The 24,849-nt window shown below is 42.3% G+C and overlaps 1 protein-coding gene across 1 annotated transcript in view; it reads left to right on the top strand.

Moving 5' to 3' along the window:
* The window catches only part of LOC308294289 (cadherin-13-like), a gene marked incomplete at both ends in the record, with an annotated part of 228,901 nt that overhangs the window by 202,391 nt on the left and 1,661 nt on the right, over positions 1 to 24,849 (top strand). The window contains 2 exons of the mRNA XM_080737017.1: positions 11,385 to 11,531; positions 24,040 to 24,269. Coding sequence (XP_080593143.1) covers positions 11,385 to 11,531; positions 24,040 to 24,269 — 377 coding nt within the window. The remainder of the gene's footprint in view (positions 1 to 11,384; positions 11,532 to 24,039; positions 24,270 to 24,849) is intronic.

Below are 24,849 nucleotides of genomic sequence, written 5' to 3' on the forward strand. Positions count from 1 at the left end.
TGCGCTGGGGGGACGCCCAGCGCAACACTTGTGGAATTGCCGACTTTCACTACTGTTTTTAGTTTTGAGTCAAATTATTATTATCAGGCTTTCGGGACTTTTATTTCTCAATAACGGCCGCTCAGCCAGACATTATAATACATAATATTCTCCCTAACCCTATACACTCTAACTGGGATATATGTTAAAGCAGACTTTGATGATTGAAGTTAACTGACTGTCCAATATCAGGCCAGAGATTCATGATCCATGTAATCTTGTAAAGCAAATCTTAATTAGTCTACTGCTCTGACTGAGAGAATTAAAGCTTATTAAAAGACAAGATGTATTAAATCAGTAACAGGAATCAACTCAATCTTAGTTTTCAATATTTTTGGGGATCCCATCCCTTTAAGAATCTTAGATATTCTAACATAAATGTTTTGGATCCTTTACTTTCCCAAGATGCTACTATGTTTATTTTGTACTGGTATAACAGTTTAATTTTGTCAAGATGTGCAGGGACTTGAAGGGTTAAACTATTGGCCAGTTTCTGTCTATTGTTGCCCCACCCCCTCCTCTGATTGGGCCATCAGACTAGCAGTGAGTATTTAGCAGCTCTCTGTTTATCTTTGGTGACACCTTAGTCTCTGCCAGTTGTTAAGGGCTGAACTTGCTTCACGTGGTTGGTGTATTTGTCACAGAAACTTGGAGCTAGCTTTGAGAAATGGCTTTACTACAAACATTGAAGTCCTTGGTCAATGAGCGACTATCTGCAGCTGCTGAAGAGATATTTGGGACTTTTGGACAAATTGTAACAGAGTATGAGGACGAAGCTTTGTCCTTGAAGCAAGAAATTGACCGCAAAAGCAGACTCCTGGATATGGTTTTAAAACCGTACATCAAATTATACAGAGCAGGTTGGTACAATATTACTTTAAAACACACTTTCTTTCATAATGTATGAATATGAGTTTCAGTGTCAATTACTGTATGTGGTTTAACTGTATTCAGTTCATGTGAGATCACTCACACATGCTGGTTTTAATATCGAGGATGAGTTATTTGTTGGGATTAGTTCTAAGTAAGTCATGTTAATTCCTCCCTTGTGGTCTGGGCTCAACAACCTTTGGATAGTTTTCTCAGTTTACTTCACCAGACAAATAGCTTCTCAGAATGTAGAGATGTATTCAATCCAGAGCTTCTAGGGCTATGTTGTTTCTGACATTTTGAAAACACAAAAAAAAAATCACACCCGTGTGAAGTGGAGCTGTGTGTGTGTGTGTGTGTGTGTGTGTGTGTGTGTGTGTGTGTGTGTGTGTGTGTGTGTGTGTGTGTGTGTGTGTGGATCATGTGTACCGATTTTTGTGACATTTGAAGAAAATATGTAGGAAAAGGAGCAAAAAGTGTGTTTTGGAGAAAATTCAAGATGGCGGAAAATCTATCATGGCGCGGGAAAAAATATTTTTCCGACCTACGGTTCAAGAGTTACAGGCCAAAACGTAAAGTGGGGTGTTATGGCGCCACCATGCGGCCAAATGACACAATTATTTTTTATTTAATCCTTGAAATCATTATGAACCTCCTCTCCAAGTCTTGAAACTCTAGCCCCTATGGTTTGCGAGAGACAAATAATTGAATGTGAGTTTTTGCGATTCCCATTATAAGTCAATGGGGAAAATTAATTCACTAATAAATTAATATCAATTAAACTATTGAACCTTTCTCTTAGCAAGTTACTAGCCCACGATTCCCGAGTAAGCCGGTCGATTTGACATATGGCGCGAGTGTGTGGTGGCAAAACTGTGGGACTAGTAGCGTGCCGAAGTTTAGGAAGTTCAGGCTACATACACACAGACACACAGACAGACAGACAGACACACAGACCCACACAGCCACGTATAGGGAGCCTGTGCTTCACACAGCTCCAAAAATATATACATAGAGTATATACACCTTTAAGACAATGTGAATTTTACGCGTATGAACAGGACATCATAATTATGGTTGACCTTGGTACAACGACAAACTTTTGCTGATTAACTCAATAATGGGTGTGCTAGATTCAGGTGTGATGACTCCGATGTACAGCTAACTATTATCCTAGTGGCCACCGTTCAGTTTAGCGTGAGCAATGCATCTTTTGAGAGAGTTTTCAAGTGCCACAACAGTAGAAGTGGTTTAATGTGTTATAATGGTTGCATCAGTTAACAAATATCCATAAACAAGGATGGGGTTAGGACTTATATTTGCGTATTTTGGTATTTTAAAGAACATTGTTATGTGAGCTCAGCTTACACTAGAAAGAAAACCTTGATTAAAACAAAGTCAGATGTGGATCCAACAGCAGAAGTTCTTAATAATACAACAGCTACACAATAATTAACATTGCATTTAATGAGTCTCTCATTTCATCCTTTGTCTAGACATCCTGCACCTCCCTTTGTTTAAAGCGGGGGTTTACCCTGAACAGCAGAATATGAACTCCAGTCTCATCCAGGAGGAACCTCAGCCTCCACAGATTAAAGAGGAACAAGAGGAGCTACTTCTAAGACCAGACGAGGGGTTGACATTACTAGCAGTGAAAAGTGAAGATGATGGTGAAAACAGAGACACAGTGCCTGCAAGCATCACCTCAATTGAACACACAGAAACACATGCTGATGTAAAGGACGGTGGAACACCACAACCTTTGTGTAGGGAGAATATATCCACTGGAAAGCAGGATAATAACTACTGTCTGGTCAAGGAGGAACCTGAGCCTTCAAAGATGAAAGAGGAACGACAGGAGTTATTTCAAAGACCAATGGAGAGATTGGCAGCAGTGAAAAGTGAATATGGTGGTGAAAAAAGAGAGACAGAGCCTGTAGCCAGCAGCTCGACTCAACAGATGAGAACAATCTGTGTGTGTGTGTGTGTGTGTGTGTGTGTGTGTGTGTGTGTGTGTGTGTGTGTGTGTGTGTGTGTGTGTGTGTGTGTGTGTGTGTGTGTGTGTGTGTGTGTGGATCATGTGTACCGATTTTTGTGACATTTGAAGAAAATATGTAGGAAAAGGAGCAAAAAGTGTGTTTTGGAGAAAATTCAAGATGGCGGAAAATCTATCATGGCGCGGGAAAAAATATTTTTAATTTTCCGACCTACGGTTCAAGAGTTACAGGCCAAAACGTAAAGTGGGGTGTTATGGCGCCACCATGCGGCCAAATGACACAATTATTTTTTATTTAATCCTTGAAATCATTATGAACCTCCTCTCCAAGTCTTGAAACTCTAGCCCCTATGGTTTGCGAGAGACAAATAATTGAATGTGAGTTTTTGCGATTCCCATTATAAGTCAATGGGGAAAATTAATTCACTAATAAATTAATATCAATTAAACTATTGAACCTTTCTCTTAGCAAGTTACTAGCCCACGATTCCCGAGTAAGCCGGTCGATTTGACATATGGCGCGAGTGTGTGGTGGCAAAACTGTGGGACTAGTAGCGTGCCGAAGTTTAGGAAGTTCAGGCTACATACACACAGACAGACAGACAGACACACAGACCCACACAGCCACGTATAGGGAGCCTGTGCTTCACACAGCTCCAAAAATATATACATAGAGTATATACACCTTTAAGACAATGTGAATTTTACGCGTATGAACAGGACATCATAATTATGGTTGACCTTGGTACAACGACAAACTTTTGCTGATTAACTCAATAATGGGTGTGCTAGATTCAGGTGTGATGACTCCGATGTACAGCTAACTATTATCCTAGTGGCCACCGTTCAGTTTAGAGTGAGCAATGCATCTTTTGAGAGAGTTTTCAAGTGCCACAACAGTAGAAGTGGTTTAATGTGTTATAATGGTTGCATCAGTTAACAAATATCCATAAACAAGGATGGGGTTAGGACTTATATTTGCGTATTTTGGTATTTTAAAGAACATTGTTATGTGAGCTCAGCTTACACTAGAAAGAAAACCTTGATTAAAACAAAGTCAGATGTGGATCCAACAGCAGAAGTTCTTAATAATACAACAGCTACACAATAATTAACATTGCATTTAATGAGTCTCTCATTTCATCCTTTGTCTAGACATCCTGCACCTCCCTTTGTTTAAAGCGGGGGTTTACCCTGAACAGCAGAATATGAACTCCAGTCTCATCCAGGAGGAACCTCAGCCTCCACAGATTAAAGAGGAACAAGAGGAGCTACTTCTAAGACCAGACGAGGGGTTGACATTACTAGCAGTGAAAAGTGAAGATGATGGTGAAAACAGAGACACAGTGCCTGCAAGCATCACCTCAATTGAACACACAGAAACACATGCTGATGTAAAGGACGGTGGAACACCACAACCTTTGTGTAGGGAGAATATATCCACTGGAAAGCAGGATAATAACTACTGTCTGGTCAAGGAGGAACCTGAGCCTTCAAAGATGAAAGAGGAACGACAGGAGTTATTTCAAAGACCAATGGAGAGATTGGCAGCAGTGAAAAGTGAATATGGTGGTGAAAAAAGAGAGACAGAGCCTGTAGCCAGCAGCTCGACTCAACAGATGAGAACAATCTGTGATGCAGAGCACTTGGGAACACCACAACCAACTAGTAATGACCAGCTCCTATCTCCACATGGTTCTGAATCCGATACTGAAGACAGTGATGAGTGGGAGGCGACCAAGGAAGAAATCACACCCAAAACAAAAGTGTCGCACAGAAAAGAAAGGCTTTAATTGTAAGGACTGTGGCAAAATGTTTAATCATAAGGGGAATCTAAAAAAACACATGCTCATTCACACAGGCGAAAAGCCCTTTCTTTGCACCATTTGTGGCAAATGTTGTAGTCAAAATGGTGATCTAAAAAAACACATGATGACTCATACAGGGGAAAGGCCCTTTACATGCACTGTTTGTGGCAAAGGCTTTAGTCAAATGGGTAATCTAAAAATACACATGCAGACTCATACAGGGGAAAGGCCTTTTACTTGTACAGTATGTGGCAAAGGCTGTATTCACAAGCAGAATCTTAAAAAACACATGATGACTCATACAGGGGAAAAACCCTTTACTTGCACTGTTTGTGGCAAAGGCTGTAATCAAATGGGTACTCTAAAAACACACATGCAGACTCATACAGGGGAAAGACTTACTTGCACAGTTTGTGGCAAACGCTATATTAGACCAAGTCATCTGAAAATACACATGAGGAGTCATACAGGCACCGCCCCAACTGTTGGTAATTAAATGAGCATTGGTGTCTATGAACAATATGAGCGTCAGTCAATCAAATGTCAAATTGTGAATTAAAAATGTGTATTTTGTACTGGTATGGGTATGGGGAGTTTAAGTTTGTGCTGGAACTTGAAAGGTACAAATATTGGCCAGTTTCTGTTGATTTTATATCCTAAATCATTATGCAAGTTAAACCATGAAATTCTGTTGTTCACACATCAGCACCACCTGATGAGGCAGTGTCATGTCGCATTGTATCATTTGCATCTAAAGTAGATAAATAGATGTAAATGAATTTAGAAAAGATTACTGGTCAAATACTTTGCAGCAGTATCTGTTCATGTCTGTCACGTTAAAAATATATGTTCATTGTTACATTCATTAAAATATCTGCAATAATGGTGAAATAAAGTTTGTAACACATTTTCGGATGTTTACATGTGTTTTGTCAGCCCAAATACTTTTTGATAAAAATCCTCTGTAGATTTAGTCGACAAAAATCTTTTGACATTTAGTCGACTAAAACAAGACTAAATATAAAACTTTTCAGATGAGTAAAATATGACAAATGAAATTGATTTTTCAAACTAAAGCTAAATCAAAATGTGTCATAATTAAACCATGCACATTGATACTATATTATACAATTATATATGACCTTATATTACTTTATTCATTCTGTGATTTATGCCCATGTCACTTTTATGTTTTTTTTTCTGAGAAAAGAAAACAGATGGATAAAACATTTTAGAATATAAGATGAGTAATAACAAATATGATGATAAAGACAATACAATCAATCAGAAAGAAGAGGGAACCTCAAAACCAGAATATATTTGAATTAAGGAATATAGGAGAAATTACATCGCAAGAAGGCGCCTTGTGTCTGCAGAATTCAGGGCTAAGCAAAGAGTTCACAATAGTGCATATACCAGAACTAGATACAACACAGATCTCGAGTTTAAGGTTTTGTAGATTTGGAGAAGGCATATGACCGGGTCCCCCGGGAGGTTCTTTTGGAGGTGTTGCGGGAATATGGAGTGAGGGGGACCTTGTTGAGGCCCATCCAATCTCTGTATGCCCAAAGCGAGAGCTGTGTCTGTGTGCTCGGTAATAATTCGGATTCTTTTCCGGTGGGGGTTGGCCTCCGCCAGGGCTGCGCCTTGTCACCTATCCTGTTTGTGATTTTCATGGACAGGATCTCGAGGCGAAATGGTGGTGGAGAAGGTATAAGGCTTGGTGAGCTAAAGGTTGCGTCACTGCTTTTTGCGGATGACTTGGTCCTGATGGCACCATTGGTCCAAGACCTTCAGCTCTCACTGGATCGGTTCGCAGCCGAGTGTACAGCGGCCGGAATGAGGATCAGCATCTTATAAGTCTGAGGCCATGGTTCTCAGCAGGGAACCAATGGATTGTGCAGTCCAAGTAGGGAATGAGACATTACCCCAGGTGAAGGAGTTTAAGTATCTCGGGGTCTTGTTCACAAGTGAGAGAGAGGGGAAGACGGAGAAGGAGATCAGCAGGAGCGGTTTTGCAGTCGCTAAATCGCACTGTTGTGAAGAAAAAAGAGTTGAGCCGTAAGGCAAAGCTCTCTGTCTTTTGAGCAATCTTCGTTCCCACTCTCACCTATGGTCATGAAGTGTGGGTCATGACCGAAAGTATAAGGTCTCGGGTACAAGCGGCCGAAATGAGTTTTCTCAGAAGGGTGGCTGGTATCTCCCTTAGAGATAGGGTGAGAAGTTCAATCACCCGAGAGAGAATTGGAGTAGAACCGCTGCTCCTTCACTTGGAAAGGAGTCAGCTTAGGTGGTTCGGGCATCTAGTACGGATACCCCCGAGCGCCTTCCTAGGAAGGTCCTCGATGCACGTCTGGTAGGAGACACTGGTAGGAGACCCCGTGGCAGACCTAAGACCAGATGGAAGGATTATATCTCCAAACTGGCCTGGGAACGCCTCTGTATACTCCCAGAGGGAGTGGAGGAAGTTGCGCAGGATAAGGAAATCTGGAAGTCTCAGTTGGAACTGTTACCCCCGCGACCCGATTCCGGATAAGCGGTTGAAGATGGATGGATGGATGGATGGATGGAAGGTTTCAAAAATGAAATTGTAAATGCTGAGACCGGGATATGGCCTAGTTGATTGCAACCATATGACATTGGACAAGAAATAATGACAAAGGAACTTCAATATATTAGGATCAAAGAATATAGGAAAAATTACATCCAATTCCAATTACATTTGTCAGAATACATTAAATAAAATGTTGTACATATTACTATTACTAGATAACAACACGCTAAATATAAATTACAAACATTGCAAACGATGCAATTGTCAGCATTGTCAGTCACATGACCTTTATGAAGCTTCCTGTATGAAAATTGCTATATAAATTAATTAAATAATAAGGAGAATTAATACGAATTCAACATGGGCGTTGCCGAGGGCCCAAGGGAGTGCATCGAGCAAGGTGATCGGTGTCGAGTCGGACAGATAGATGATTGCCCAGAACCGTATATGGGCATGTACATACGTATATGGGACCTAATGACTTCAAACTCTGTGTGCGAATCGCAGAGGACCGGAGGGGGTAATGCACCAGGTGGGAAGTTGGTCAGCAGGCTATTCACGTTATTCCTGGCCCCGCCCCGGCTTCCTGTTCATATCCTGAAAGAGGCGGAGGCTGAAAAAGCTGGCCTGAAAAACATCATTTGGTTTCCTGTCGTCCTTGCATTAACCCATTTAGGCCTAGAATTAGAAGGATTCAAAAGACACTTATAGAATCGGGTCAAAATTCTAATGTTCACGACTTTTCAAAAATAGCAGATCTACGAGCTCGCAGCGCGGCACTCGGTGCTGCGCTGTGAGCTTGTATATCTGCTATTTTTCAATAGTTAAAGCATAAAATAATGATACACAAAATGTGTACCCGTTCTAAATGGGTTAAAGTGTCAGTAGTTGGCGTTCTAGGCTCTGGGCTCTGAATGTACCTGGGTTGACATGTCTGCTTATAATAAGCAATTTGTGTCTCTAAAAAAATTGTTGCTTATTGGGCTTACTTTCTAATATTTTTTAAACCAGTGGTTCCCAAATCTTTTCATATCAAGGATCCCAGATTACATATTTGTCGCAGACCCCCATCTGAAAATACTTGGTGCCAGGGACCTCCACACAGATTTATGTTAACATTTTTCAAAAATATTCAAATTTCTTTTTTTTCTCCCCTCAATATTTTTAAATACAAATATACAAGCTCACAATGTGTCGCAATGTGACACATTGTGAGTTTGCTGATCTGCTATTTTCAATTGTAATTGTAAAGTAGTATAGCCTAGTTGCTTCTGTTGGGCTTATTTCTTTGGCAAAATCTGGCAACAGACAATTCCATGTCACTTCCTTACTTGGGAGGAAGTGAAAAGATGTTTTTTGAAGCAGCACACAGAGAAAAACTCTCTAGCGTCCTCTGTAAAAGAAAATGGCAGCCTCCATAGAGAGGGCCAGGACAATTCCGTGTCACTTCCTTACTTGGGAGGAAGTGAAAAGATGTTTTTTGAAGCAGCACACAGAGAAAAATTCTCTAGCGCCCTCTGTAAAAGAAAATGGCAGCCTCCATAGAGAGGGCCAGGAATATGGTGAATAGCTATAGACCGATTTCCTGAGCGACACCCTGAGTAGAAGTAAAATTATTGACAGTGGGAAATACTCAAGTAAAGTGCAAGTATTCAAAATTGTACTCAAGTAAATGTAGGCTACTAGTGTTTACACTGCAGAAATGGCGGCGGCGTCCTCTACAGGGGAGCGCTCAGGAAAACGGTTTATATGCATAAATAAATGCATCTCTTTTTCTCTCCTTTTCTCTCCCTCTCTAGCCTGATTTCAGACTCAGCTGAAGCTTGAGTCTGACATTGTGCCCTGTTTGAGCGATTTCTGGAGGGGAGAGACTTTGACGGCACGGATTGGTTATTTGTTAAACCCACCCCCTGCGCTAATTAGAGGAGCCGTCATTTCGGCTCCAGAAATCACTTATTATGAACACAATTCCAGACCAGAGAAACAGTCTACTCTGAGAGTGGGCGGGTCTATGGGCTGGAACTAGGCTACTCCCTCTCTCCTCACCACTCGTCTTTCTTTGGATTGCATCAGACCACAGCTCATTTTCTAGCTTGCGCCAGCAGTGTGTGCAAGTACTGCGTTCGGCTGCGTATGTAGGTAGGTAGGTAGATGTGTGTGTGTGTGTTTAAGCCCGTAGCCCAATCAGGGACCAGCATTTCTGGCAACATCATCATATACAGCCAATGAGGGATCAGCATTCCTGGGGATGCCAGTGGTGATGTATTAGCCATTGCCAGTGGTGATGCCAGTGGTGAGCGCACCTCATGGCGCGCTCTGCTGGCGCACAAGTGCACGAGGCGCAAGTTGGCACCTCGAGAGAGTGCAGTTCTAGTTAGGTGCTAGGTGCCATGTGCCCCTTTGCACTGGACGGAAGAACTGTAAATATGCATGTGTGGCTGTGTGAGAACTAAAACGTAACAATGTATGTGTGTGTGCCCATGTGTGACAATATCCAATCACCATCCACTTCCCGTACGTTTCCCTCAGACAGTCACATGGTTGAGGTCACCGTTTCCACGGCGACGCCAGCTCAGTCGTTTCCCCCCCATGGTGTCTTTGATAATTCATCCATCATCTTTGGATGACCAGTCTGACCGACCACACACACACACACACACACACACACACACACACACACACACACACACACACACACACACACACACACACACACACACACACACACACAGACACACATGCACTCACAGACACACGTACCCATACACACACGCACGCACGCACGCACACACACACACACACACACACACACACACACACACACGCCTCATTTGCAGTGTCACATGTACAGTACGATCATATATTGCAGCTTGGCGTCTGCAGTTTGGCTGCTGTAACTCCATCAAACAGTGATTGATGTCATCTCTTTAGCGTTTTTACTGAACCCTTCAACGGGACTGTGACACTCATCTCTCAGAAACGACCCTTTCTATGACCCTGACTGGGTGCCATCCTCCAGTCAACCTTAACTTTTCCTCAGTCTGGACATGAATACTTGCCTGGCGTTGCCAGCCTCTATCACACACTTTGTTTTGGGAAGAGAGTCTGGGATTTCAGGAAGAGTTTTCATTTCTGGGGTTTGCCCCAAACCACTTGCCCCAAGCCTACAGAAACCATGTGCCCCAAGCATACAACCCTGATTGGCCAACCCTTGAAGCTGGTTGAGGAAATAGAATCTCAATGGATCGGTGCCAGATCGTACTACAACACCACTACCGCCAGGGGGTGTTGTTGTGTTTGGTCTGGTTTATTAACCAGGCAACATGAATACATGATCCAACCACAGCTGTACACTCACTTTTATAATTTAACAGTGGTGGGTGTCTGAGATAACTCTGAGCTCTCGTTCAAAATATGTTGTTTGATCGATGTCCTTCCAGCCAGTCTTCAGGAAGAAACGCCACCAGTGACCCTTGTATTTCTAATGGTTTCTTCTTATTGAACTGACAGTTAACCTTGTTCATGATCCTTGGGGCAAGTCAAATTAGCATTTAAAATATTATAGTGACTTCCCCAGGGTGAGGATTACATTTTTGAAAGCAAAAATGGACACATTTTGTATAAAGATTTATATGGGATGAATATGGAACATTCAAATTCCTATGCTGCTGATGTGTTTTGCATGGTTTACAAAAATACATTTGCTGTCATAAAGATCATGGTTAGTTTGCTATATTGTATGTGGCTTTACATTAAGATATGTAATAAGTATGTAGGCTATATGTATTTCCTTTGACTCCAAGGATTGGGTGTCATTTTGACATGTTGATTCCTGATATGGCAACTTTAGAAACAAATGTTTTTGACATTGTTTTGTAATGGTCTCAGCCGGTTAACTACATCGACTTGTGGAAGATTAATTTCAGTTGTCTGTCAAGTAAAATCACAAGGTTTCCGCATGAAAGATTTAACATGTTTTAATACGGTAAATACAAGCATATTCCTTGGTTCTTGCAGCTTTACTGAGTGTCAATGAATTACCTGATTATCCTTGTTGTTTTGGGTTGTTCTTTGCATTGTTGTTTTTATTCTTTACATTTTTTTATTCCTCCACCAGGTATGCAGTCCTGCGAGACCCAGCAGGCTGGCTGAGTGTGAACCCAGTCAGAGGAACTATCAACACCTCAGCCTCTTTGGACCGCGAGTCACCTTATGTCCACAACAACCAATACACTGCTGTCTTCATCGCTACAGATAACGGTGAGTAGACTAAAGTGATGGAAAAGGTAACATTATTACTTGTTATTATAACGACTAGTTTTTTCAGCAGTTAAAGAGACATAGTACGTCTCCATTAAATGCTTTCCTCCACTTATTTTCCATCGAAGTGTATTCCATGTTAAAAAAAAAACGTTGCTCCACACTATTCTGTGCATGTGACCAGTGTGATCCTGCCTAGGGCCCGTCTATACACATACACTCCATTTCCGTAGGTCCTATCTGCTCTAGACCCAGACCGGATCAGCAACCTGATAGCAAGATAACATTGATTTAACTCTGATACATTTAACTAAAGTTAAATATCTAGTAATAATGAGTTACTTTTGGTGGGGAGCACTCTGAGGGAACGCGGACATTATTTGTTGGCCGGCGGATCTCGCCGCGTCCTCCGACGTCTCAAAATGACGCAGAGGGGTACACGACTCCTGCTTCTGTCTGCTTTGAGTAAATGAGGAGGGACATGACTCCCCCTGCCCCTGCTGTCTACTTTGAGTAAATGAGGAAGTGATCTGCGGTGGAAAACGACTGATAAATCATAGTGATTTTATCATTATAATGGATAAGCCTAAACAAACCAGTTCACATGAACAATACTGATGTAAAATAAGATATCTGAACGGCTACATTTATTTATACAATTAAAATGTCATGAGCCAGCACAGTTATAGGGGGGTTTGCCCAGACTTCTTTTTCTTCCGATCACCAAAAGAAGTCTGGGTTTCCGAGGCTAGGTGGGGAGTGATAAGTAAAGTAATAATATAACTTTTCAAAAAACTAGTAATATATACAGTACAGTTAGATTGTAGGTAAAGAAAAAGACACAGTTCAAATAGAGGAACATATTCTACTCAAGCTGCTCTATGATGGTATACATGGTATGCAAATACTGTATTCAGTGGATTGACAGAAGCTAGCAAGTTGCTATGAGAAGAATAATTGATATATCACATTATACCCTGCCCTGGTAGCCATTGTAAACGTTTTTATTTTGGGGTGTTTTTCTCACCCTAATCTACTGTATGCTGCATTTGTAGTGCAATTTCTAGAGCCGGAATACTTCTGTACGGAGCAGTGTGGTCTGTTTCCTGAGGCTGTCATCTTCCCACAGACAATGACATACCGTTGCTGGCACTGTCGCTGTGTCACCATACGCTCTCCGCTGGCAATGGTCAGCTTCACATGTCGCCTCTCGCAGATTCTGACAGATCCATTAGAGGCTGTGAGATTCTATTAGCAGTTCTGCCGAGTAGCACTGCAGGGTTGGGGAATGGCAGTCCGGGACGGGTTGGAGATACTGAAGGAGGAGCTGTAACAATTAGTAGGAGTACGAGGTGTGAGAATTGGGAGGAGGTGTAAGAATGGATGAGTACCGGGAGCTCCGCCCCCACCTCTCCGCCGAGACCTCCGACCAGAATCACAGCCGCACCATTCACTTGAATGGATATACAGCAGATTTTACACATTAAATATTAATTCCGTTTTGGACCCAGAGCTTCGAAATCTCGTCCAATCCGTCAACAAAGGCCTGGATATGCATTGGAAAAATATGTAGACCTTTAAACTTTTAAAACAATACGACAAAGGAATATATAAGGACGCAACAGCAGAATGAGGAAATCGCCTGTCTGCTGGACCTATACAGAGCCGTTTTCACTTTTCACTGATTTGTTTAGAGGCTATTACTCTCCATTACACAAACAACCAACCAGAATAAACTGCTTCAAATGTAGGCTACATGTTTCTTATCATGCCGATTGCTTATAAATCTTATCTATTTTGATATCTCTGGCGTGAAATGTTCGCGATTCCTGACAAGTTGCCGAGCCGCAGAGGGAGAGGCAAGGGTGTCGCACCAAATTCTGGGCCCTGGGTACAAGGATTCGCTGTGGGCCCACATGAATGTTCTTCATCGTGGGATTTCAAAAATAGCAAATCTACAAGCTCGCAGCGCGGCACTCAGTGCCACGCTATGAGCTTGTATATCTGCTATTTTTCAATCGATAAAGTCTAAAATAATTAAGGCCCTTCCACCTTGGGCCCTGGTAAGTCAGTCCCACTTTTCCCCCCCTTGTGACGCCCCTACCCACAGCCTGCAGTCGAAAGCAGAGTTGAAATACAACACTTCGCGTCGCTACCCCTGTTCAGACATTCACAGACGTACATTACATATCAGTTGCTATTTAACATAACAAATAAGGTGTTTGTAGTCATGGGTTATTGTCGTTTAGGCCAATACAGTCCATTCATATTTAAATTGGTTTGAAACGGCTTTCTGTGGTCCAGCAACCATGGACATGTTCCTTATTCCTCTGCTGCGACCTTATATATTCCTATGTCGTATTGTTTAAAGGTCTAAATACTTTTTCCAATGCATATCCAGGCCTTGTTGATGGATTGGAAGATATTTCGAAGCTCTGGGTCCAAAACGGAATTAATATTTAATGTGTAAAAATCTGCTGGATGTCCATTCAAGTGAATGGTTCCTTTAGAGGCGGCTGTGATTCTGGTCGGAGGTCTAGGCGGAGGGGGGCGGAGTTGCGATAGGTTCATTGGATGTAGAAGGAGCAAGAAAGGGTCAGAGTTGGAAGGATAGATTTCTCTCTTCAACAGATCCTGTAGGTTATTTCTTTCCCCACTTCTTTGTTTCCTTTCGAGCATCTATTTGATATGATCAAATGTCGGTCCAAGTTTAACAGCCGCAGGCAACAAGCATTTGCATAGGGGGCTATCAAAAGTGAGTCAAAAGACAGCAGGACAATGTGGCTGGGCTTAGACACCAGCAACTTCTGTCTCCCAGCCAGCAAACTTGTGCAATGGGAGCCAACACAAACTGTAGGCATTTATTCACGAGGGCGTTCCACACGTACCTATGCACTAGAAAAAGATGCAAGGAGGGAAAGTTCCGGAAAGAGCTAGCCAGATGTATGGAGGATTGAGGTGTATGTGTGTGTTTACGTGTGTGTGCGTGTGTGTGCACACACACTCTATGCAATCTGCATCCCCAATCACAACACTCTTTCTGAAATCGTGTCACAAAATAGCAGATATACTGTACTAGCTAACAACACGTTGTGACCTTGTAGGTCTGCTGTTTTTGGCGTGCATCACTGTGGTGCGACCGAGCATGAATTTGGTTTTATATGCTGCCATTAATCTGCTGAAGGTTTAAACTTTATAAAACCAGAGAGACAGTTTGGAGGGACATGACAGATTGAGTGCGCTTCCTGGGGGGTGACATTCAGATCTCAGACATCTGTCATGTCACCCATTTTTGTTGAGGATCATTTGAAATTCCAGCCATGCACCCACCTCACCTGGTGTTGATCCCAACAGCACACAAGTAGAGTGCAGCCAGAAGTCATGTGACCTGAACGAAGGTCAGTTCATTTACTTTTGTTTTCAAAAAATAAATACAAATAAAATAAAATCTTTTCTGCTTTGTGCTGATTTTGGTGAAAACAAGCCACAGTCAACTGGCTATATCTCTGCACTGGATTATCGCGGCCAGCTAATTTATTTTCTTCCCGACCCTAGAACACCCACAGGCGTCTTTTAACGCCACAGCACTCGGATTTGCTGGCAAGGGCAGAACAGACAATGTTTTAGCTTAGCCTACATCTGGCAGTATGCATTGCTGTATTGAAATTGGGTCACCCCCCTCCCCTCCCAAAAAACTATGATTTTCCAGAAAGTTTTTAAAATGTTATAGTGAATAGTGAAAATAGCAGATTATCAAGCTCACAACTCCAGAAGGAGCGAGTGCATTCTCCGGCACCGGCGTCACTTTAAGTGGTTAATTCATATAGTACTTTTCTCCTTCCTAGAAATGTGGAGTGAAAGTATAAAAAAAATCACACCTCGTGTGAAGTGAGCGGTGCTATTTATTATTTTAAGTTAATGTTGAGTTAATTTCATGAACCCTCCCGCAAAGCTTGGCCAATGTGACCCTGGGCATCCAACAAACGATTCGTGCCAAGATGTACGCCAGATGACCATGATCTGCTGACATTTAGTGGGCGTACAACAAACTTTGAGCGATTTGTGCCAAGATGGTAAGTCTGATGTAGGCCAGATGTAGGCCATGCTTCGCGTCCCGGACAAAGCCAGATGTTGGAACTCAGCTCCTTCCAGGAGCACCGCTCAAAAATACATATACCAAAGTACATACAGTATACTCTGGGGAGGTACAGTACTCAAGTAAATGTATTTTGTTACTGTCCACCACTGCCCTGAGTCATGGACAAGAGGAGATGCATCATTGGAGGGCAGGGATAATAGCAGTGTAATGGGCTATGATCCTGGAAGGGGATCACAGCCTGACACAATCTGTTCTGTACTCTGGCTCACCACGATGCCTCATTAACCCCAAACACCCTCTGTGTGCTCTGTGCTGTAGCTGCACTTTAACACTGCTTTATTTCTCCATCACACACACACCCAGCCTTTGTTTGTTCTGGGTGAGAGGAGTGATAAAAGGACAGGGAGGCCGATACAGTATCTGATAACCCCTTGGGTTGATAAATGGCGACCCCCAGAGTTGATATGACTGCTGCCAAGTTTGTAGGCGTGCTCACGATACATTACTCTACCCAGCTAATCCAGCTATATACTATGGGGAGGTTGTGGCTCAGGTAGAGCTGGTCGTCCAATGATCCGTGGGTCGGCGGTTTGAATCCCGGCTCCTCCTGTCCACGAAGTGTATTTGGGCAAGACGCTGAACCCCACATTGCCTCCAATGAGTCCGTCGGTGCTAGCTTGCCACCATTGGTGTGTGAATGTGGGACGTGAGTGTTTGCCGCGTCACCTCCCAATGTATGAATGAATGGACCATTGTAAATCGCTTTGAGTGCCATCCATCCATCTATAGGGTGTGCCAAATGTAGTTCTAAGAGCGGCCATTTCTTGGGTCAACACAGCCTTACACAGGTGTTCTGATTGGAGTAGAACATTAGTTCTATGCAATCAAACAATTGAAAAACCTGTGTTTTGACCCAAAATATGTCCGCTAAGGACTACAATTGCGTCACCTTTGGCACACACTATACATACTGTATATAGTATCATGGTAACATTACTAGTCCCCCCCCCCCCCCCCCTTTTTTTCTTTTCTTTTTTGCAAATGGCTTCCTAGATTGCATTACTATTAATGTGGTAATTAATGCCCAACACTTCTAGTTCGAGAGGCAACAAATGGTGTAATGAACGACTACGTCATGGTATATGTTGTGGTAAAGTTTTAAAATATTAATTAAAACGTTTATTCATTCATAACTTTTCACTCCAAAAGCAGCCACCAATTCCACGGACATCACCATCTGGGTTCCATCTGTCATTGGCTACGCCGCCTACTGGCTAAATGCAAATTTTATTTCTCAACACGTGAATACGTTTCAGTTCCTCTCTAAAGTCTATCACGAGCGCGGGGAACAAAGAATGAAGACGTTTTATCTTGTGTTGCTTCTCCAGTTATTCATCAAAACTCCATCCAATGTGATTCATCTACAGATCAGAGATTAGAACTGTGATGGGAACATTAAACAGGGCTGAAATGTTAGAGAAACGCTATCGCTGAGAGAATCCATATAGGCTAATGATGTCCCATAAATTCTGAATATTTGAGCTGCTCGGTTAGTCAGTGCTTTGTTTGCATGTTTTCCAACATTTTAAAAATCCACTTCAGAAAGATGATTATCACATGTTCTGAGTGGATGAACACTTCAACTTTAACCCACTGGGTCTGGTGTAAATTGTATACTTAAATATATACTTAAATTTGGTGTAATTAGTAAACCAGTAAACCAGTAAGTGACAGGGAATGATGAAGACTGATGAGAAGAGAAATACAGAAACAAAAGGTAGGAGATGTTGTGACTCAACATGATTCCACAATATGGGGCTCGCCGATATGATCTTGTCACGTTTTATGACGAATTATGACTAAAAGATTATTCATTTTTCATGATATTCACAGGCCACGCAGCAACATATTTGTGAGCTTGTAGTTTGGCAATATTCAGCAAAGATATTTTGTCTACAGCAAAAACGTATTATAAAGCTCTGGAGTACTCTGGGTAAATGAGTATAGGGTTTAAGTGTGTATTGCTGGCAATTCAGATCAGGCCAAAGCAATAACAAAATATCATTCCTTTGTGTGTAGTGAGTCCCGGCCTTTGGGCCCGCCTCTTAATATTTTCATGTGGGAAATCCGTTTTAAGTGACCTATGTTCCGCAAACAAAACAAGTGTGCTTTGCACTCAGATCTGTTCATATCTGCTCTGTACCAAAAGCTGTGTACCAGAACAGTCAGGATATGAATACGTGTCCCGTTGCTGCATACAGTAGCTAAGAAACTCTATTGAGAGAATAATTTGTCAGACTAACGGTGCTGCACGTCTGTCCTCCCTGAAGTAATCTCTCATAATGACTCTGGCCTGCTTTAATTCAGTCTGGCTGGCTTCATTTACAGCTCTGATCAGCCGATCAGATTAGAGGGGGGTGATGCAATAGTGCTTCCTCGGAACCTATGGAGACAGTGGTGAGTGATGAGGTGAAATAAAGTTGGTGATATGAGGGGAGTTTTAACTAGATCGGGGACATGCAGTGGTCGAGGGAATCCCAAAACAAAATGAATGTTACCTAATATATTGTATGGATGAAAGAAATATCATAGACCCACATCTAGATAGACTGATGGATAGATACTTTATTAATCCTGAAGGAAATTAATTTGGCTCAACAGCTCCATACAGGTTATCAATAAAAAGTAACATGATGAACATTATAAAAACATTACATCAATGTAAAATAACACCGTAAAAAAGCTATTGTCTGTCCCAACGTTTCTCCTCAGTGGCTGGAGCAATTGACCTGAATACGCATGACCATTAGCATATGAACAGACCTGACATCACTGCGAAGCCCGTTTGTCACTTTCACAAATCGTATGCTGTATATTAGCATTGTTATGTGTATCTATTCTGCATCTAGCATGAGGCAACATTTGTAACAAAAATCTTTGCTTCTGGGCTGGGGGTCCCCGGAAGAAAAAAATAGATTGAGATGGGATCTGCGGCCAAACACATATATTTTTGGGGGTCCTTGACATGACAAAGTTGGAACCACTGATATATAGCATATGTTTTTTAGGCCTGTCTTCAAAAATTCGACGAATCGGCGCGTCGTTTTAAACCCCCGGAATCGACGGCAATTGTTTGAGTCGAGCCGTCAAAAATATATAATTTTTTATCACACCAGTGCGGTATGAGAGCGCTGGACTGTCATGTTCTTCCTATTTAGTCCATACTTCCTACTGCTTGCCTTAAACATAAAACCAGTTCATGTGACTTGAAAGTTGCCTTGATCATATAACAAGCGGCTCTTATTTTGAAGTTAACTGAGAGCAAATGCGTCGACGTGTTGTTATTCTACTTGTTAAAGCTGACCAAGAAGCAGCAGCGTGAATCGATGCGTGTTCACTTTCACTCACTGCCGCTGAGTGTGGCTCGTGGTGGAGGACTGCGGTGGAGTAGAGGACTTCTTAAAAAGTTTTAGATTACGACAATTTGCTTGCATTGCGATGCAGCCGTGTGCCGTTCTGCATCGACGCAGTGATGTTACATTATTGTTACCTTTAGCCTACTTTGGTGTTGTTTTTCCTCCTGAAGGAACAGGGCTATATCGTTAGCATGCTAGCGCTTTAGCCCTGTTCCTTTAGCCTTGGAGAGGCATAAAATCATTACAACCAGGCAGTTTTCAAAGCAGAGAATCCACCGATCATATGTGGTTTACAACAGCTGTTGTACCGGTACTCTATCAATGCGTCGCGGTCGCGCCTCCTCTCCAGTCATTAACAATTTTGCTGCCATTTTAAACATAGCTGTAGTAAGCAGCTGCCAAATTGTCCTTACCTTTTAACGTGGGCACGCGCACGCATCGTGCACAATCTGTGTGCGACTCATCTAGTAGACGTGTAGACTCTGTGACAGGTTTCGAATAAAAAGAAACCCATTGAAATAGACATATCCGTTGCCACGCTGTATCCCTGCTTATCCGCCAGTGTTTACATGAAAAAACATTGAAAAAAGCCAGTCGTGCGCTATGGTAACACGTGGACACGTTCGCGCACAAAACGCACGATATGTGCGGGGATCATAATCCAGGCGTGTAGAGACTGGATCAAAGTTTCCAAACGCAAAAATCGGATTGAAAAACGAGCTTTCCATCGCCGAGTAGCTTCCTCTTCTGATACAATGTAAACCAATGGAGGCGGGACTATGGCCCAGGCTCAGACTGGATACGGAAAGCTAGATCCGGTCCAGACCGGAAATACGGCAGGATACAGTTAGGGGGCGGGCCTAAGACTCCGAAGCGGCCATATACAGCGATCATACTTTTAATTGTTTCATAATGATTAAAGCTAATTAAATTTCCGGGAACGACGGGCATCGCAGAGAGGTACAGCGGGAAATCAACGGTTTCTACGGGGATCGCAGAGTATGAGTTAAAGCACAACTTTTTTTTTTCTTTTTTTTTTTACACATAAACGATTTGTCGACGTGTCGGATTAACCCCGCGACTCAAGTCGACTTGATAAATCCTGAGTCGAAGACAGCCCTAATGTTTTTCAGAAAACTGTTAGGATTTACAAGACCTTTGTTGACCCAAGAATGCTGTGTCTGCTGGGAGGTTGATGCTCTTTACATTTTGCTGGGTTCTCCAACATTTCTTCTGATATTCCTACATTTCCACATGCAAGCACCACTTCTACAAACTACAAAGTTACTCTCAATCCCTCATATAGCCTATTGTACACACCTCATCACCTACACTCTGCACATAATTTGAAGCACATATCTTTGAATGGGTAGGACTAGTAAGTTATAAGAAGTTAAAAATAAATAGATAGATAGATAGTCCTCCATAAATAAATAAATAAATACATAGGTCTACTGTACATTAACTCACATTTGAACCAGATGCAAATATTGCAACTATACCAAATTACCCACGGATATCATAATGCTGTTTTGACCTCTATTTAAAGTAATTAATTAACAGATCACTTTGTATACTTGTATGCACCTTGTATACTTCCTGTGGCTTTGGATAATACACATTATTGATGGATTTCAGAAGAGGAAAAACAAGAGTTTTCACTGGGTTAGTGGTTTACCAGAATCATGGATGAAGAGAATTGAGAGAGAGCACTGTGGACATATATCCGATCGAGCGCCGGCATATCTCTTCCAGCCGGCATATCTCTTCCATTTAAGCCCTGTGTTTAATTTTCCCCATCACAGTAGTAATTTATGTTCAGTATTGATCAATATTCCAAGAACACATTTTGGATGTGTTGATGTTTTAGGCAAAGTTGCTCTTGCGAAGATACATAATTATAGACATGAGACATGATGAGATTATAAAAGAGAGTGACAGACTGAAAGAGAGCATTAGCCCCAATCAGAGAGAGAGAGAGAGAGAGAGAGAGAGAGAGAGAGAGAGAGAGAGAGAGAGAGAGAGGGGGCACATCAGTTCACAGCCTGTAGCTGTGAGTTCGCCTGCTGGCCTTGGGAGTCAATCAGTCTTGTTGTTCATCTCTAGACTGTTAGAAGAAAAGCAGGACTGTAGAACTGGGAGTTCCAGCCTGAAGCTTCAGCCGAGGCTGTGGCTCAGGGGCTTGGGCCCGGGGCTGAGGGGCTACGATTTGGTCTGAGGAAAAGGCTTTTTGTCTGTGGCCGAGGGGAAGGGTTTGAGGCTGGGGCTGCACTTATAGGGAACAGAGCTGTGAGTGATGGGATAAGGGTTGGCAGGGCTTGAAATTAACTTTTTTTACTTGGCGGCACTGGTGCTCCCAACTTCAAAAAGTAAAACCACAGGGGCTTTATGCAATATCCTGGGGCCAAGACTTAAAAAGTGGTCGCCTGGCTCTCTGTCCGTCTTCTATCTACTTTCTTCACTGAGGCCGAGCTTCAAACATTTCCTCAGAAAGATCTAATTCAAATCAGTGTAGAACTGATTTGATTTATGTCTCCAGCTGTGTTTTTTATTGCCCCCCCCCCCTCTTTTTTTTACAATTAGATTTACTCAAGTTATAAGTTAATTGAAATGTTCTAGTAGTCTAACCAAAATAGTACGGACACAATTATATGTCATATATATATATGCTCTGTTCGTAAGGATATTATTGTCACTGTCAGCCTATGTATGTGATGGCACTGTATTTTAAATCACACTTATTTCACCTCAGTAATTAGTTTCTTGACGTTTGTCGACTTGCACATCATTTCATGGTGGGAAACATTGCCCTGACTGCCTTCCTTCTGTAGCTACAGACTGCGCTTCCCATTTGAAAACCACTTGACATTTATTGCACACACATCTTGACATGGTTGTTTTGTGATGCGTTTCCCTCCTCGACACTCTCAGAAGTCGGTAAATATGATTTTTTTCCCCAGGTAGTAATCTTGACTTCAAGGGTTAATTGCTGCCTGACCTCGGGAGGTGTTCTGAATGCTGTGTCTGCCGCCTCCGCCTTGTCTTCATTCTCGAGTGTCTCATTCTCTATAAAATGTTTCAGGATTTTTGGTTCTGATGAAGAATATCGCTTAGCAAGCATTGCTTTTATGATTGGAATTACCTTACCATGTTAACTCTTTCTCAGCCACGTGGAGCCACTTAATATTAAAACCGGATTAAACCGTACTTCATCTGTACTCGAATTAGCTGACCAGAATTTTCCGTACTAGGTCATTAAAACCGAAATAAATGATAATTATATAAATAAATAAAAAACTATCGGCAGCTGTTCTCCGTCTCTTCTTCGGCTGATCTAAAAGGATCATTCTCTCAACCGTCTGAACCGGAAGTGCTTCTGGTAGCTTTTCGTTCTCTATAGCCAAATTCCCGTTCACTTTCATTGTAGGAGGAGGCGTTAGCATAGCATCTCTCGGTGATGTTTTCGACCAGATAAAAGTAGACATGGGGGCTTCATATGGACTGGATTACATTTGTTTACCTCGGTGTGCACGGATTGTGCATGTGTAGCGCACAGGGTGGAAGACGACTCGGCCAAAATCCCCACTATATGCCAATGCAGATCGAGATACTTCTGGTGAGTTTAAACCGGGGGATCGAAAGACGAAAAAAAAAGAATGGTGCCATCCTAGAAGGACGGGGGGCGCGTTGATGCTTAATCATAATCATAATATTATGTCTCAGATCATAATAATACAATAATAGAAATGTCCGGCTAGTCCACAACAAGCCATTCTGGCCAGGCTGGGAAAGTGTTAAGAAAGGTGTGATGAGAGATTAAATATGATGATGCTATACTTGCATCCTTTGCATCCCCAGTTTGACTCCTTTAACTTAAAGCATGTGTATTTTTTTTTTCACTAACTTAATTGATTAATGATAAAAAATCGCACCAAACACCATGCGTGCATGTCTCCTTGAATGGGCCGTTTGTTCTGTCCATAATGTTAGTTATCTCCATACATGGAGTTCCGTACTCATACGGACACTCAATGGACACTCATACAGACACTCATACAGTACATAGGGACCTACACACAAAGCCAGACATAGGAACGTTTAGCACCGCTCAAGAATAGTCGATCTACAAGCTACAATTTCTTGCTTTGCGACGTGTTGTACACGTGTTGTGTTATTTTTTCCGTGGCTAGAATCACTCTGAAACTGGGAGTTGCTTTATCTAAAAAGCAGTTTATTTTTCCTGGCATCCATCAATAAGGATAATCTCATTGAAACACATAGGTCTGAACTATGCCACAGTTAAATCCCCTGACCAAAAAAAGACATAAAATACAAATACAGGCCACTGTGATTCTCAGTTGAATGAGGTCAACACAGTGAAAGGAACAACTATAAAGACGCCATTCTGGGAAATTGCAAGTGTGGTTGCCGTATGCATGGATATCTCTGTATCTGACAGTCCTTGTCCCTATTTGAGCGGTGCTAACAGATACAGGGACTTATTTTTAAAAACATTAAATGTTTCCTGACTGAATTACACCAAAAAAGCTTTCAACATTCAGTGTTTTTTCTGTAATCTGTAGTTTTTAGAATAATTAGGCTCAGAAAAGATAGATGAGCTGTCAATCGATACCCTTTGAGGAGAACAAGTCCAGCGTCTTTCCACGACCTTAATGTTGTACATTAAGGTCAAAGCTAGCAGCAAGGTCCATGAATTCCATTTCTCTTGAATCACTGCGGTCATTGATATGGAAATTAAAATGTCCATATCAGAATTTTTGTAAAAACCCGGTGTCATGCAGGTGGCAGTCACAACAAAGTACAAACTGCTGCGCTTTTAGGATTGTGGACAGATATTGAAATGTAGCGAAACTTCCCAAATTGCATTTGCTGCAGGTTATTATATGAGACGTGTGTGTGTGTGTGTGTGCGTGTGCGTGCGTGCGTGCGTGCGTGCGTGCGTGCGTGCGTGCGTGCGTGCGTGCGTTTTCAGGCAGTCCTCCAGCTACAGGTACCGGCACCCTGGTCATCCACCTTGAAGACTACAACGACAACGCCCCCTACGTGTTTCCTTCGGTAGCGCGCGTGTGTGAAGACGCCCATGACATGAACGTGGCCGTGGTCGGGGGGCGGGACAGAGACATCAACCCCAACGCTGGACCCTTCAAGATAGAGCTGGGGAAACAGCCTGGGCTGGACAAAACATGGAAGGTCACCAGGGTCAACTGTGAGTAATCCACCAGCACTCACTGTCAATCTAACTTCTTTATCATCGTCCAATCATTACTTGCGCCAGCAGAGCACGCAAGTACTGCGTTCGGCTGCGTATTTAGGTAGGTAGGTAGGTAGGTAGCCATCTGTTTAAGCCCTTCTGGCAACGTCATCATTAACATTAACGACGTCAGCAAGGGGGAGAACACGACAGCCAGCCCCATGGCCTCCCCTAAGTAGCAAGAAATCTTGTGAAATAAAATGTCGTCAAGGACGATGATACACGAAAGAAGAAGAACTGACCTACCTTGTCAGCTAGTAGCATTGGGCGGGAGGAGTAGGACGAAGGCCCTACGTCCTCCCGGTGGCTGCTCCTCACTGGCAGGTGAGTCAGTAAGATACAAAAGCAGTTACAACACAGACATTTGTGTGGAAAGGAATCAATTAGCATAACGACTATATTGAGGAGAAAAGGCGGTAAACAATTATAATAAAAAGTAAAAAAATAAATAAACAGAAACATGAATAAACTATATTTCACATCTCTCTTCTTATCTTGTTTACTGCCAATTAAATATGCCTTCTTTGGGTTTTCC

The sequence above is a fragment of the Nannobrachium achirus genome (assembly GCF_963921795.1).
Source record: "Nannobrachium achirus genome assembly, chromosome: 11".
Classification (NCBI taxonomy): Eukaryota; Metazoa; Chordata; class Actinopteri; order Myctophiformes; family Myctophidae; genus Nannobrachium; species Nannobrachium achirus.